The sequence below is a fragment of the Xenopus tropicalis genome, chromosome 8 (assembly GCF_000004195.4).
Source record: "Xenopus tropicalis strain Nigerian chromosome 8, UCB_Xtro_10.0, whole genome shotgun sequence".
Lineage (NCBI taxonomy): Eukaryota > Metazoa > Chordata > Amphibia > Anura > Pipidae > Xenopus > Xenopus tropicalis.
In genome coordinates, this window is record NC_030684.2 from 123,519,408 (window position 1) to 123,536,287 (window position 16,880).

The following is a 16,880-nucleotide window of genomic DNA, read 5'->3' on the forward strand; positions in this document are numbered from 1 at the left end:
AGTAGATAACAGATAAGCTGTGCAGAATCCCATTGTATACTACAGAGTTTATCTGTTATCTGCTATGTAACCTGTGCTTTTTCTCTTTCAACTGTACAAGAATTCTATTAACAATCTATTTTTTTTTCTGATCATCTGAACAGGCGAAATATAGGGAGACCTGCAGCTTGAGATTAACTCTTTATTATCCCTTCCTTCTCCTTTAAAGAGGGTTTCCCATTGGGAATGTTCCTTTTGTTTTCACAAGACCCTCAACTGCAGTCTTCGAGGAGTTTACTTTAGTATGTATGGGTTAAATTAGTTGCATAAGTTGGGTTAAAATGAGAGCAGAATTTGTCTACTTATACTTAGTACAATGTTTTTTAAGTTCAGAGATTCTTTTGATAATATTTCCTTATATTAACCTCCCTATGGGTTAAACTTAGGTATATCCCATCTGTAGCTGACAACGAAATGGTCAGGGTACTTACTGTGATTTTTGTTTTCTGGCCATTCTCCATGTAGGAAAAGGTTTTCCTACCCTATTCTCTATTATAAAGGAACCTCAGTGAATACACCAAATGCCCTCTTCTGCCTTAGACTTGGCAATGAGGTCTTATGAGGAAAAGAAAGAGGAAAAGTAAGTTTTAATAAGTTTTACAATTGAGAAATAATTTTTATGAACAAGTAATAATTTATGTTAAGTTATGATTTTTTTTCTCTTTTCTTTCTCTTTCTTTTCTTCATAAGACCTCATTGCCAAGTCTAAGGCAGAAGAGGGTACTTTGGAGTATTCTTTGAATTATACTTTGACCTGGGACACGAGGTATCTGAAGTGAGTAGCATACCCTGGAAATTGCACTAATTAATATTCATAAAGGAACCAGGCAGCTTGGTAGTTAGACACCTGTGTAAGGGAGTGGGGAGGATTAAAGTTTTTGATAGGGGAGGGACTTCTGTCTGGGTGCAGTCACACGTATTGTATTTCTGCCTAAAACTGCATATGGCAGCATTCTCAGGCAGAAATACACCCCATGTACCTGCACTCGAGCGTATTCAGTGCTTGTGGGTGCAGGTACAAGTAGTAGATTTGTACAGTATTGGGGCAGCTTCACGGCAAGCATTTTTCAGCTTGTGGAGAATACGTTCTGTGTGACATTAGCCTTAGTCTCAAATACACAATCCTTCATGCTTCATAAGATCTGAGATGTGCAGATTTCTTCTTGTGATGAAATGTACCCAGGCCCTCTTACTACTGTGTATTACATGTATGTGAGTTCAGATTCTTATTCAAATTCAATCCACACTTATTTATGTATTTTTCATTTGTTCTTAAAAAAGGCTGTTTTGATAAATTACATGGCAGTTTTGATTTTAGTGAAAATGAGATTTTTCATGGTTAAAATGAGTTGATAAATTGGCCTCATAAAGAGGATTTTGACATAAAATGCATACTCTTACATTTCTTCCAAAAATCCACTCCGTGAGTCTGCACATGTTATCAACCATGTGTGTCATTGTGTGCCTCTGATCCACCTCATATACAGTAAGGACAGTATTCATAGTCCTTTGATCACTTTTCCCTTTTGACAGTTTATTATTTTATTTTCAAGTTTTCAAATTAGATTTTATCGCTTCCTACTCGCAATGGTGTTTGCAATCATGGAAATTAATCAATCAAATGACCTTTTACCCAATATAACACTGGGCTTCCACCTCTATGATTCCTGTTATAATGAGGTACGGTCACTAATAGGAGCTAAATGGATTTTATCGGGGGAAAAAAATGGAGTGCCAAACTTTCACTGCAACAAGGATCTTATGCCACTGGCTATTGTTGGCGACTTGCCCTCTAAGGCCTCAGAGCCCCTAGCAAGGATCTTGGGATTGTACAGATATCCGCAGGTACATTACCCCTTTGTAGTAATGTTAAACTACTCTCTGTGATTATAATTAGAATAAAAACCACAGGAGCAAATGCTAATACTGAATTATATGCCTCATTTACAATCACCTAATTTACACTTCATAAACCAGAGTGAAGTTGTGGCTAATGTGTCACTAATGACATGCAATGTTGAAAATGGCATTAGCGCATGATTCTTTTGACACAGTTTGCTGAACCTACTAACACAATCCATTGCTGGAACCCAGGAATTCCCATCATGTTAAGGGTGATAGTAACTGCAGGGTTCCTAGTTGCCAATAGATGCACTTGCACATGATTTATCAGAAGAGACAGGACAGCTGCAGTGGAGCTTTGCCCAATATGGAACTGCAAGGACACAAGTACTTTCATTAATGGTGTCAGTACCTGACATATCTGCATCCAAAATAATTGTGACCACACTGTGCTTGTCAATTGGATGCAAGGTTGTTCATATTGACCCTAGTATTTCCATCCACACATGCTCCTTGCGCTTCCGCATAGTTGGGTTGAGCACCAATATGTCCGTCTTTCCTTTTCTGATGAATCCTGTGCAAAAGAGCCTATTGTTACACAACTAAGATACACAAAGTGACATTAACACAACATCCAAGGTTAAAATAAATATATATATTTAAAAAAATAAAGGAGTTATGTAATAAAAGGTGCAACATTTTCTACAGATCTAGTCACCTACAGCAACCAATCAGCAGGTACCATTAAAATCTCTTTAAAGACAAATGTCTTATTGGACCAGCCTAGTACAAGTGTAATTATGTAACCAATGCAGTAATTTGGGATATATAGCTATCCACAGAATGATAGAATTGAGTTATATATTTTTTTCTTCCTGTTATTTTTCAACAGATTAGCTATGGTTCTGTGCTGCCTTTATTGAGCAATAAAATTCAGTTTCCATCCTTCTTCAGGACAGTATATAATGCTGACGATGATTTTTTTGGCATTGCTCATGTGGTTAAGTACTTCAACTGGACCTGGGTGGGTATTATATCCTCAAACAATGAACTGAGGATATTGGGTGCTCAAATTGTAACTAGAGAAATAGAGAAGAATGGTGGATGCATTGCATTTCAAGAGACACTTCCTATAATCAACTCCATGGAGTCTGTCTACCGTATCATTGGTCTTGTCAAGAGATCAAGAGCAACAGTGATCATTTTATTCTGTTCCATAGAAGTCCTTGTCCCTTTAATGGAACAGGCTTCTTTTCACAATATCACTGGCAAAGTGTGGGTGGAAATGGCAGGCTGGTCCATTACTTCTGACTTCCCTAGGACTGACATCTTAACAACCTTAAATGGGAGCCTTTCACTATCACCTCAAAAGGGGAAAATTCCAGGCTTTAAGGAGTTTCTTTATAGCATCCATCAGTCTAGATTTCCAGATGATCCTTACATGAAGTCATTTTGGGAGAATGCTTTTCACTGTATTTGGCCAGGAAATGATGCAGTCAATAATACATCTCCAGCACTGCTTAAAGAAGAGATTGTTTGGTGCACAGGAGAGGAGAGACTGGACAGTATTGATCCCAATATGTATGATGTCTATAACTTTATATATTCATATAGAACACATAACGCAGTCTTTGCAGTAGCTCATGCTTTGCACCAGATGAAGAACTGTGTTCCAGGGAAAGGGCCTTTCAAGAATGGATCTTGTGCTGATATTTATAACCACCGGCCTTGGCAGGTACTGTATATAATGCACAGATTAAGTTGTGTGAGGGAGCTGCATGGGATAACTTTTTCTCTTTGAACTGAATCTGGCCCATTATGGGATTTGTAAGGGCTCATTTACTTATGCCAAGAGTAATAGGACCCTTTAAAGCTCATTTGCACAGACTTGAACTTTGCCCCTGCCCCAGATTTTTAAGGTTCAGATTGGCAGGCACTAATTCTAGCATTCCGATTGTACAACAAACCTACCGTGCTCCCTAACTTGCATGTTTTAGTGTTGAACAAGTTACATTGAATAAAGCAGTGTCCATCGTTTGCACCCTCCCCTGAATTTCAACAATGAGCCCTGTAGTCTTTTTGAACTTGACCAATTCATATAACAAAAATAAACTGTATTTTGAGAGAAGCAAAAGATAATTGGATCTAAACTCTGCTGTCTTGGAAGCAAAGGTCATATTTTACACTAGGGAATGCAGTCTTGGTGCATCTCTTTTACAAAACACTACAGTGAAAATGTCCCACATTGTACTTTAGCTATACATTAGCTATATTTCAGCTACCTATTTTCTCTCATGTGAGTGTTGCTTTTTTGGTTCAAAAATGTACCCCCAACCCCATGGGCAACAATAGCCACCCAGCTCTTTCAGACAGACTCTTGCTCTATTCCCATTTGGTCTATCTTGGACTTGCGAAACCACCACCCCCTCTGTGATGCCCCCCCAGCCAGCCTCCCTTTGCAACAAATGGAAAATAATCAAGGTAGTCTGGCACCGTGTCCACTCCAGCCTCAAATGTATCCATCCATTTGATAAAATGAGTGACTGGCTCAAAACAGGCGCAAGAGACTGAGCACCCCACTGGCAAGCAGATATCAAAATAGTAGGGTATCCTAACCCAGTGAAAGTTCCTTTCCTTAAGTTTTCACTATAGTCAGAGCCCTGTTATCACTGATTAGTAATACCCTTATATATTGCAGTAGGGGGCATATTATGAACTATAAAATTCAACAACAATGAAATTATGTATGACTTCAAGTATTAATGAAACTAAAATATTTATGGTCAACCTCTATCCTTCAATGTCATCATAAAACCCAAACCTAGTTTAGAAACAGCTAGAGGGCAACAAAATCCACATAAATACAGAACAATATTTACCTTCAAGGCATACCCATGACAAAGTTGTCTTGGTGTAATGTCCTGCAGTGAAATGTCTAGTTATCTCTGAAGCCATTTGCTAAGCTGCAATCATTGAAGGAACATATTTGAGGTCTCTTAAGGCAGTGCTGTCCAACTTCTGCCTTATGCTGCCTGTATGTACCATACTCTACCTGCTCTTAGAGAATGGCAGACACGTTCAGCTATCTGCCCTATGCTGCCTGTGTGTGCCATACACAGTACATACAGTGACACAATGCTGGCACTGTTCCTACAGTCTGAGGTGTGAAGAAGTGAACAATGTGGGTGATTACAGCCTGAGCTTGAGGTGTGAACAATGTAGTGGTTGAAAAATGCAGGCATTAAAAGCTGTGAACAGTACAGGGGATTACATGTTTAAACGATAAGGGGGAATTACATCCTGAATCTGAGATGTGAACCATGCAGGGAGCCAGTTAATCTCAATAGTGATACCATTTAATGTTTACACAAAGGTAAGCCATCAAAGCAGTCAAACAGGTGGGGGGCCACACAGAGGGGGTTTGCGGGCCACCGGTTGGACAGCACTGTCTTAATGTAATTGGTATAACAGTGGCTACATTTGTAAATCTTGCAGACACACAAAGTTCATCACTGTGTAAAAAATAAGAGAAAATAAAAATACTTCCTGCTTTTTAATGCAACTCTCTCTTTGCAATGATTCTGTATTCCATCGTTTTTACTCTATGAAAATGAACTATGCAAATAGTGCCATTTTTTCTCCTAGCTGCTTCATTACCTCAGAAAGGTAGACTTCAACAACACAGCAGGAGAAAGAATATATTTTGATGAGAATGGGGATGTCCCTCAGTCTGTGGAGATTTTGAACTGGCAGCTGTTCCCTAATGGAAGTAATCAGTATGTCTCTATTGGTAGTTTTGATTCCGGCTCTCTAAATGGCGAGGGGCTCAGTATTCAGCTAAACAAGATTTTATGGAATGGAGGACACAGCCAAGTAAGTTTTATTGGACATTGGTAGATCATGCATTTGTGCTGCGGTAGGCCATTAGCATTAGGAGCTATAACTGACAGGCTGGGAAAGAGACAATATCACTTTAAAGACAGCCCATTTATCAACCTTCTCATTTTAGTGATTTCTGAAACCACAAGAAATTTTTTCACTAAATAAAAAATCAAGTCATTTATTAACAGCCTTTTCTAAAAAGTACAAAAAAATGGATCAAATTCGAAAAACCTCAAAATCCTCATTTTTGTAAGAATTTGCTTGTGCTTACAAATGAGAATTTATAAAAAAAAACATTTAAACCACAAAGCAAAGGAAGATCGTTACAATTTGCCTTTGATTGACTTCTGCATCACCGCGACTTTTAGATGCGTAGTTTTGTATTAGTGTTTTGTTATGGCTGTTACATTTAATAAATAAATAATTTCTTTATGGTTTAGAGTAATTAGTACAATCCATGATTTTTATTGCTAAAAAATACAAGTTAAGAAAATTAAAAAGTTACAAAAGTTAGTAAATGGGCCCCTTAGTGATGGCAGAGAGCAGTGTTATCAGGCCACAAGCCAATCCTGCCTGTAGACCAAATGCTGATTATGAAATTTTATTGAATTGGGCAGATTTAATTTGATTTTATTAACTTTTTATTAACCATTTATTTATCAGTTAGAAATGAATCATACCCAGGCTGTCAAATACATAATTATTATAATTTCTTCATAGGTCCCGAGTTCGGTTTGCAGTGATCCATGTCCCAAAGGCTACAGAAGAGCTGCAATTCAGGGCCAGAAGATCTGCTGCTTTGATTGTCTGCCATGTTCTGAAGGAGAGATTCTCAACCCAAATGGTTTGTAACATTAGCATTTAGTTATTGGATAATAGATATTAAGGTTGAGAAAAAAATATACAATTCAATTCAATCTTATTTTATCTTAATACTACCATTCTTCTTCTGTCTATATAAACAGAACAGGGTGCCTTACTAATGATGGCCTCAGTGGCACATTCATATCCTTCATTTTAACTGGTGTAGTTTGAGACATTTATTTTAAGAAAAATATTAAACCTATTTTAATAGATAATACAGATGCCATTACCACTTATTTTGACTTTATTACTTTATTAAAGAGCTGTATCACTCGATGGCCCAAATGTGTTTTGTAGTGCTGTTATTTACCACTGCAGGGATGCATTGCCATACATATTCCTAGGTACAACATGATATCAGTTGCATATGCTTTTTATTTGGTAGCAAAGTCAGACCCTGAAACTTTAAAATAAACAAATATAGAGACCCATAGGGTTAAATGGCCCCTATGGCTTTAAATCCCTACAGGTTCAGTTCCCTTAGTTGCTGGGAACTGGGAATGTATCTAAGTAGGTTCATTCACATATGTGTGCTATTGGTTAGAAGGTATGGTGACCACTTCCTACCTCACTTTGGTATAGTGTTGGGAAAGGAGTGGCACCTTTCTGTTTGCTTCCACCTGAGGAACAGGGTGGATGTATGCTGTGAGCCCAGGGCATTGGCCCAAGACCAGTTGAAGTCGGGGAACAGGGCTCTGTGAATGAGGCATTAGATAGTGGCAGGTGTAGCTCCCTTTGTAGTACCACTCTAGGGGTGTAAGGCAGTTAGGGTTGAGCTACAAAGAGCAGTTCTGAGCTCCTACATAGGACTGGTAGTTTTGGAGGTATCTTTCCCAGGCCTGTAGTGTAGGGATTCAAGTGACTAGGTAATCAGGATAGAGAATTCCCTGAGGTGATCCACTACGGGGTGTGGCAGAGGGGAAGTGAGATTCCTGCCAAGTCTGTCCACAGGGGAGTGTTAAATAAACACTTATTATTTTGCTGTTTGCAAGAACCTCTGGCGCCCTCTGGTTTTGTTTTTTTTGCATAGCAGCAAGAGAGGTGTAGTTGCACAACACCCTCACCTTCCTCTTCCACTTAGCGAAGGCCCATTCTGGGTAAGAGAGTACAGTGTAACCCATATTCTACTGGTACTGGTCCAGGAAGGCAGCTATTGAGCTGAAATAGAGGTTACATTTTGGTGCCCGGCATGGGGCTCGAAGATAAAGCTGCTGGTGCATGTTTCTTTAAATTTTTGTGACAAGCTGAGGCACTGCCAAATGCAGTAAAAAAGGAGCTTGTTCACTTTGTGAAAGGAGTGAGGTCATTAGCCGTGGGTTTGAGTTCTGAGGTTCTTGCCCGTTACTCCCATTGGCTTCAGTTTCTGCCTGTCATTTAAGTCTCACATGCATACGTTTTAGCGTGAGTGAAAAGTTTTGGCGCAAGTTGACCAGGGAGGATTCCTGATGTGAGGTCATCACTGCCATTTTGTGGGAAGCAACCGAGGAATACAGATGTCGGAAGATAGCTCCATACCTGGGTGTGCGCATTATCTCTAATCCATGCTGAGGAGAGACTGCTGCATACTGTTTCTTTACCCGCATATCGCTGTGGACTGTGAGAGTATCTTGCTAGTGACTCTGTGTACATTGGAAGGCCGTAAGCCCATACCCACACAAAATGGCGGATGCCCAGTGGGAGTAAGAGAACACTCCAGCTGGAGTTCCGGTGGTGCCACAGAGGAAGTGCAGGTGACTGAAATTGGCTAGAGATATGTATGTATGTATAACTTTATTTATAAAGCGCCACAAGGGTACGCAGCGCTGTACAGTCTTACAGAATACAAAATTACACACAGGGAGGACAAGTGATATAATAAATAAATACATATATGTAAACATATATATATATATAAGTGCCATGTGGTATGAGACACAGTAGGAAGGAAGTCCCTGCCCCGTAGAGCTTACAATCTGAGTGGTTGGGTAACATACAGGCACAAACTGGAAGGTAAGAGTGCATCAGGTATGGGCATTTGCCCTTAAGCACAGGACTGGGCAAAATAATGTCTTAGTGCTCCAGAAGGTAACAGCTGAGTTTTTTCTTAAAGAGAGTGGGTGAGTTTTCCCTACGGAGGGATTCAGGGATAGAGTTCCAGAGGTAAGGAGCAGTGAGATAGAAAGGGTTAAGACGAGAGAGCGCAGTGGGTGTGGATGGTGTAAAGAGAAGGAGGCTCTGAGAGGAGCGGAGGAGACGACCAGGAACATGTAGGGAGACCAGTGAAGAAAGGTAGTGAGGAGCAGAGGAGTGAAGGGCTTTGAATGTTAGCAGAAGGATTTTGTAAGCTATCCTTTGCTTGACAGGCAGCCATGCTAGTGAGCTTAATTGAGGCTGAGCAGGATCCCTCTTAGGAGAGAGCAGGAGGATCCTGGCAGCAGAGTTTAAGATTGATTGCAGGGGAGAGAGGTGGGAGTCTGGGAGGCCGGTTAGTAGGAGATTGCAGTAATCTAAGCGGGAAAGGATAAGGGCATAGATTAGTGTTTTAGCTGTTGCTTGTGAAAGAAAGGGGCGTATCTTGGCAATATTGTGGAGGAAAAAGCGGCAGGTTTTGGCAGTGTTATTAATATGGTTAGAGAAGGAGAGGGACTGGTCAAAGATAACCCCAAGGCAGCGTGCAGAATTTACAGGGTTGATGGTCATGCCATCAATAGTAATGGTGAAAGGAGGAGGAGGGCCAGGTTTGGGCGGGAAGACCATGAGCTCTGTTTTAGCTAGGTTAAGTTTGAGCTGGCGTCGGTTCATCCAGGAGGAGATAGCCAGGAGGCAGTTACCAATCTGGGTTTGGACATCAGCAGTTAGTGCAGGGGGGTCTAAATATATCTGGATGTCATCTGCATATAGGTGGTATTTAAGACCAAAAGAAGAAATAAGGTCTCCTAGAGAGAGAGTGTACAGGGAGAACAGCAGGGGACCAAGCACAGAGCCCTGAGGCACCCCCACACTAAGCGGAACCGGGGTAGAGGATTTGTTAGTAAGAGCGACAGAGAAGGTGCGGTTAGAGAGATAGGAAGAGAACCAGGATGCAGCCTGATCCCAGATAGAATGGTCGACAGTATCAAAACCAGAGGAAAGGTCTAGGAGAATGAGGACCGAGTAGCGTCCTTTGGCCTTGGCAGTCTGGAGATCATTTGCCACTCTACATAAGGCCATCTCAGTGGAGTGCGCAGGCCGAAAACCAGACTGCATAGGGTCCAGCAGATTATGGGTGCAGAGGAAGTTAGTTACACGAGAAAAGACAAGACGTTCCAGGAGTTTAGAGGTTAGGGGCAGGAGAGAGACGGGACGGTAGTTAGAAAGGCAGGACGGGTCCAGTGTAGCCTTTTTAAGAATGGGTTTGACACATGCTTGTTTGAAGAGAGAGGGAAAAGTACCAGAAGCCAGAGAGGAATTGAATATGTGGGTAAGAGCTGGAGTAAGGGCAGGGGCACACTGTTTTAGTAGGGATGAGGGCATAGGATCCAGCAAGCAGGTAGTAGGCGGAGAGGATCGGAGAATCTGAGAAACTTCAGACTCTGTTACGAGACTGAAGGAGCTGAATACGGAGAGAGGAGATTTAGGAAGGTCGAGATTACCGGTATCTGAGGGTTAGGAAAATTGATTGCGGATAGAATCGACTTTGCTTTTAAAGAAGTCAGCAAAGTCCTGGGGGGTGTGTTCAGATACGATTGATTCATTAGGTGAGGGATGAAGTAGCGAGTTAAATATGGAGAATAAGCGCTGCGGGTTTGATTTATTATTATTTATAAGTGTGTTATAGTATGCTTGCTTGGCCTGGGATAGGGCAGTATTGAGGCACACCATAAGAAATTTATAGTGGAGGAAGTCAGCTTTAACGCGTGATTTCCTCCAAATGCGCTCAGCAGATCGTGCACAGGAGCGCAGAAATTGCGTCTGAGGGTTAAGCCAGGGACGGGGATTGCGGGCACGACTGCATTGGGACTGCAGGGGGGCATGGGTGTTAATTGCAGATGATAAAATTGAGTTGTAGGTATTTACCAGTAACTCAGGATCAGAGGAAGCACAGGAGGAGGAGAGGCTAGAACTAAGAGAGTTAGAGAGAGCAGTTATATCAACCATTCGCGTGTTGCGAATCAGGGTTTTAGGCTGAGAGTTAGAGGGAGAATGAGACACGTGCGAGATAGAAAAGGAGATAAGATGATGATCTGAAAGAGGAAAAGGCTCACTGTTAAATGTAGATAGATCTAGATTTTTAGAAAAGACCAGATCTAGAAAATGACCATTCTTATGGGTAGCTGTATTAGTCCATTGCCGGAGATCAAAGGAGGAGGTTAGATGGAGAAATCGAGAGGGCCAGGGCTGAGAGGGGTCATCTATATGGCAATTGAAGTCGCCTAAAATGATTGCAGGGGTGTCAGAGCATAGAAAAAAAGAGAGCCAGGATTCAAAGTCAGAGAGAAAAGTAGCCAAGGATTTTGAAGAAGGAGGTCTGTAAACAACTGCCACCCGCACAGAGAGAGGGTGGAACAGCTGAACCGTATGCACCTCGAAAGAAGGAAACCTGAAAGTAGGGGGTATAGGGATTAGTTTAAACCGGCAATGAGGGGAGAGCAGAACCCCTACCCCTCCCCCACAGCCAGTAATGCGGGGAGTGTGAGAGAATGAAAGGCCGCCATAGGAGAGAGCTGCCTCAATAGCATTATCATTCTGAGAGAGCCAGGTCTCTGTTATGGCAAAAAGGTGAAAAGACTTGGAGTAAAACAGATCATGAATAAAAGTGGCTTTGTTAGTTATAGAGCGGGTATTGAGAAGGGCACAAGAGAAGGGGAGATAAGAAGAGGAGAGAGTGGGAATGTGAATAATGTTAGACGGGTTAGCGGTTTGTGAGGGTTTGACCAGAAGAGAAGCATTGCGTGGGCGATAGGAAATGGGTATACGGCAGGGACCAGGATTGGGAGAGATATCACCTGCGGCCAGTAGTAGCAGTAAGGAGAGGGAGAGGAGGTGTGAGAATGATTTCAAATCGTTATGCTTTTGTGAGCTATTGGTTGGAGGTGCTAGATTTTTCAAAAATGTATAAAGATTGTAAGAGCAGCAGTGTGTAGAATGGAGGAGAGAGGGAGATATTGTTATAGAGTAGGGACAGTCAGCTGGGGGGTTAAAGGAAGAAGTTACCTTTGGAAGCACAAACATGAAAGATAAAACTAATAAGAGCAATGACATTTTGCAAGTAAACTGGGTCGTGATTCAAGTGGACTGAGGCTGGCCGGTCATCTGCTGTTGCTTCCCTAGTTGTTCCTCTTGTTGAACTCCTTGTTAAACTCGTTCAGATCACTTGTAAACAAATCACTTTGGATATATCTGGCGTGACACATTTGGAGTGTGTCTGGCACGGCACATTTGTACAACAGTCTGACAGTGAAGGCAGGAGGGTTATGGTTCCTTGCTGTGGAAAGTGCAATGCGGAGGTCACCAGGGAGCTGTTTTTCAGTGACCATTGTTACCTGGTAGTGCTCTGGAGAGACTACCATAAGAGGATGTCATATCGTACAGGTATGGGGATCCCTTATCCGGAAACCTGTTATCCAGAAAGCTCCAAATTACGGAAAGCCGCCACTCATAGACTCCATTTTAATCAAATAATTCAGAATTTTAAAACTGATATCCTTTTTCTCTATAATTATAAAACAGTACCTTGTAACTGATCCCAACTAAGATATAAATAATCCTTATTGGAAGTAGACTTAAGGTACAGAGATCCCTTATAAGATCCCTTATCCGGAATAACCTTGGCCCCGAGCATTCTGGATAATGGGTCCCACACCTGTACTATGGTATTCTGTGGGTAATGTGTTTGATATTGTACCCCATTGTTGGGATGAAATGGGTTTTTCCCAGGGATGAGCATAGGGATCCATATGGTTAATTGGCCCCTATGGCTTTAAATCCCTACAGGTTCAGTTCCCTTAGTTGCTGGGCAGAAGGGAATGTATCTAAGTAAGTTCATTAACATATGTGTGCTATTGGCTAGCAGGTATGGTGACCACTTCCTGCCTCACTTTGGCATAGTACAGTGGAACCCATGTCCTACTGGTACTAGTTCAGGAAGGCAGCTATTGAGCTGAAATAGAGGTTACACAAACATACTGCAAATAAACAGATGCAGCATTTTGGCCACTGAATGTGTATATGCCTTTTTGCCCCTGTATAATCAATTGTATAATCAATAATGATTGAACCTATTCTTCATGCTATAAAGGGCACACCGTGCAACTACTTGAGGCACTAGATATTCAGATGGATCCTTTCAAAGTCTGAGACCATAAAAGGGGTGCTATTTAGTTACAGAACAGACAGGGCCTGCTAGTTGGTCAGGACCCTTAATTAGGTCCCCATGTTGGCTAGGGTGGCCCTCCAAGATGACTATAATGTTTAATAGCAAATATTAAATTAAATAAACTTTTAATTCAAAACCAGGTATTATGTAGAGAAGCTGAGTCCCAGACTAATTCTAGATACATGCTGAACTTTTTATTCTTTTCAAAGCCCACTCAGCAAAAAGCCAAACTAACTGGAGCAGAAACCCTGCCTGAGTTCAGGATCTCAAGCAGGGTTTTAGAAAATGATTATTCAAGCCTAAAAGGGTCCCCAATAGTGTCCCATAGTTGTCTCTGTTCCAACATGGCCCCAAGAGTCTACAGTAAAATAGACTATAATGAAAGCTAAATACTAAATACTTAGTTAAAAAAGGTACTTTCATGTCCCTAAAATACTTTCCTGATTGTCAGTATTTAGGCATGAGAAGGAATACAGTAGATGCAATGGTTCCATTTATACTAAAGGGATTGCAACTAGACTTTTTGGCCAATTTACAAACATATCTCTTGTTAAGAGATGCAAAAGACTTGCCCAAGGCTTACAGTTACACATAGAGAATTTATATTAAAATAGAGCACAATCCCATGAAAAATCCTCATTTAGGATTGGTGCCTCGTTCACTCATTATTCCTGGATACCTAGACCGCTAAATTGCCAATTGATCTTAAGCAGAAATTTTGATTCCCTGCAGTTATTTCCATGTATGTTTAAAAATCCCTAACCCATAAAAACAACAACGAAGCCATCAAAAGGGGGGCCTCCATTACTGAAACGTGTATACAATATGTTAAGTAATAAAGGTATCACTCTATAGACATATTACCATTATAATATCACTCTATGAGCATGACATCACCATAATAACATGATAAAGTAGTGTGAATCATAATATATGAGGTATGGTTCTTAGTAAGGCCAAGCTTTGATTCTATTTGAGATAAATTCAATGATCCTGGTGATGGTTGAATGAATGAATACAGATTGAAAGATGTGTAATGCAAATATCAGGTGGTCAGGCAAGTGGTTAAAATTTACTGCACCTCCTAATTGATATGTGCAGACAATGATATACTTTTCCAATCCATTAATTAAATGAACATATGTTAATCAGAGGACAGAACAAAGTAGCACAAACTATATTCAAAGTGTGTATTTAAGTACTTCTAGAGGCAGCATGTAACTACTGTTGTGTGTAGGCTTAACTCGCACACACTCTAATGCAGATTTAAGTCACATTATAGGTTGTGCCAAAAGTTTGAACAAAGTCAGTAGCACATGCAGTATTTGAAGCATGCCACTGAATACTTTTAGGTACTTTTAGACACTTACATCTAATTAGAGTAGCAATGTTCAGTCATATGTCCTTATACGTATGACACAAGCTGGGATTCAGATTGCAATCATGTACACATGGTACAGAATCCAACCAGTACTTAGCATTCACATCCACAGCTGCATCCAACGGTTCACACCAGGTTTGTGTATGGAAAGGCTTTACTGCCACATAATAAGGTGGCCCACCTCCTGGGGCATTCATACTGCGCATTGTTCTCTCTGTATAACATTGTTTCTGTTATTCTAGATGACAGTAAATGTCTCAAGTGTCCAGAAGACAAATGGCCTGATAGCAGAAAAGAAGAGTGCCTACCAAAACCCATTCAGTTCCTTTCTTATGAAGAGACACTGGGCTCCGTTTTAGCTTGTATTTCAGTCTTGTTTTGTCTCCTTACATTTTCAGTGTTCTGCCTGTTTATAATCAAAAGAAATACCCCCATAGTGAAGGCAAATAACAGAGATCTCAGTTACCTACTTCTCATCTCCCTTATGTTTGGCTTCATGTGTTCCTTAGCATTCATTGGCAGACCCAACCGGATAATGTGCATGATACGCCAGGTCATGTTTGCTGTCATTTTTTCACTTTGCGTTTCTACCATACTAGCAAAGACTATCACTGTCGTAATGATATTTAGAGCTACTAATCCAGACAGTAAACTAAAGAAACTAGTGGGATTACGAATACCCATTTATATTGTCCCAGTGTGTACCATGGTTCAGATAATTCTATGCATAGTTTGGCTGACCACAGACGCTCCATTTGCAGAGTTCAATATGGCAGCAGAAATAGGAATAATAGTGATTGAGTGCAATGAAGGGTCCAGGGTGTTATTTGTTTCTGTCTTGGGGTACATGGGTCTCTTAGCTTCCGTTAGTTTATTTGTTGCCTTTCTGGCTAGGAAGCTCCCTGACACATTTAATGAGACCAAGTTCATTACATTCAGTATGTTGGTATTTGCCAGTGTTTGGGTGACATTTATACCTGCTTATCTCAGTACCAAGGGGAAACAGACAGTGGCAGTAGAAATCTTTGCCATTCTCTCTTCAAGTGCTGGGTGTCTTTTTTGCATCTTCTCCCCAAAATGTTATATAATATTATTGCACCCAGAAATGAACAGCAGACAGTACATCACAGGGAGAAATGCTAGAAACCAAGGGATACAATAGGCATCTGAACTTATCTGTATTTTATTAGAATTACATATACTAATTGATTCCCCACATTATGGATTCTGAAACATTCATCTTTACACTCTACATTATACAGTATATGAGCACAGATGCCAACATATTGAGTTTAAATGTAAAAAGCAGTCATCTGTTTTGAACTCTTCTGCTTTAGAGTGTTCTCCTGCTTCATCTTTGGAATGTACCATGTATCTGAAACATGAGGCTAGAATATTGTATATTGTCTATGGTGTGTTTTGCAAAAAAACAGAAAATGTTTTAAAAATGTAATAAAATGTTCCCTGTTCTGTTCTGATCTTTTATTCTACATCCTAAAAAAAATAAGAAATATATATGAACTTTTGCCCAAAAGCTGATTAAATAGCAGAGCTTTTGAGATACAAGTTTAGGAAGTTTTATTAAGACACCCAGCACTAATTTAAAGTAAACAGAAAGCCAATTCATTCAATACAAGGGAACTTATGAAATATTAAATCCTTTAAATGCATAAAATTGCATATACCACAGTTTTAGGTCAAAGCATTTTGATCTAAATGTTAAAGCTAATTATATTATATTTTAGGGCTCATTTGTTTAGGGTTCATATACAGTATCTTTTCACAGTCTGCCACACAGTCTGATGAAGTGAAACGGGTGGTCTTGTGATGAGCAAATGTGTTCCATTTCACCTCGCCAATGCTACTCACTGAATAAAATAGAATATAATGAAGCTACACACACTGTAAGATTATCTATGGAACTAAGCATGCCTCCTAACTGTTTGCTTTTAACCTTTGTGTTTAATATTGGTACACAAGGATAATGAACTTTTTGGACTTTTTTCATGAACTTAAAATTATGAACATTGGTGAGTGAAATACAGATGCAAATTGTTGGACTATGGACTTATCTATACTGCACACACCAGAAAGCTAAGAGGTGGTCTATTGAAGCTTCGATTCTATTGGTCACTATATGGGGGTGGGTTTGTCTCTCTAAATTTCACTAACAGCTTGTATATGTACACTTGATAAAGGGCACGGAAGGGGCCGGAAATATGTCTTGTATGGCATAAAAATAAAGCTTTTTTGCATTATAAATGTGTTCTTTGAGTTCCTCCCGACTTGCTTTTGTGAAGCAGAATTGTGTGTCTGATAGTAAATATGAGTAAATTGAAATGCAATGTAATTTAAATATAGCATAAAAGGTAACTGAACTATGTGGGTTTTAGAAGTGTCAAGGTCCAAATTAGTCAGTTTTGCTGCTTTCATTAGTGATTAGTGAATCTGTACCGGTTTTATGAAAAATCAGCGAAACTGGCGAAAAATTTGCCAAACCCATTGAAGTCAATAGGTGACAAATACTACGCGCAACAA

General features: G+C 40.3%; 1 protein-coding gene across 1 annotated transcript; it reads left to right on the top strand.

Moving 5' to 3' along the window:
* Positions 1 to 560: 560 nt before the first annotated feature.
* LOC100496848 (extracellular calcium-sensing receptor) lies at positions 561 to 15,812 on the top strand. Its single transcript, XM_031891754.1, has 6 exons — positions 561 to 619; positions 1,605 to 1,719; positions 2,774 to 3,616; positions 5,527 to 5,754; positions 6,484 to 6,607; positions 14,585 to 15,812. The coding sequence occupies exons 1-6, from the start codon at positions 561 to 563 to the stop codon at positions 15,502 to 15,504; spliced, it is 2,289 nt and encodes a 762-aa protein (XP_031747614.1). The 3' UTR covers positions 15,505 to 15,812.
* The last annotated feature ends 1,068 nt before the right edge of the window (positions 15,813 to 16,880 follow it).

What these genes read in the sequence shown, in the direction of transcription:
- LOC100496848 (XM_031891754.1), top strand. Translation starts at nt 561, where the DNA reads ATGCCCTCTTCTGCCTTAGACTTGGCAATGAGGTCTTATGAGGAAAAG. An exon ending in GAGGAAAAGAAAGAGGAAAA is followed by an intron (nt 620 to 1,604) that starts GTAAGTTTTAAT and finishes TTTTCAAATTAG; the next exon opens with ATTTTATCGCTTCCTACTCG. An exon ending in AGAGATTCTCAACCCAAATG is followed by an intron (nt 6,608 to 14,584) that starts GTTTGTAACATT and finishes CTGTTATTCTAG; the next exon opens with ATGACAGTAAATGTCTCAAG.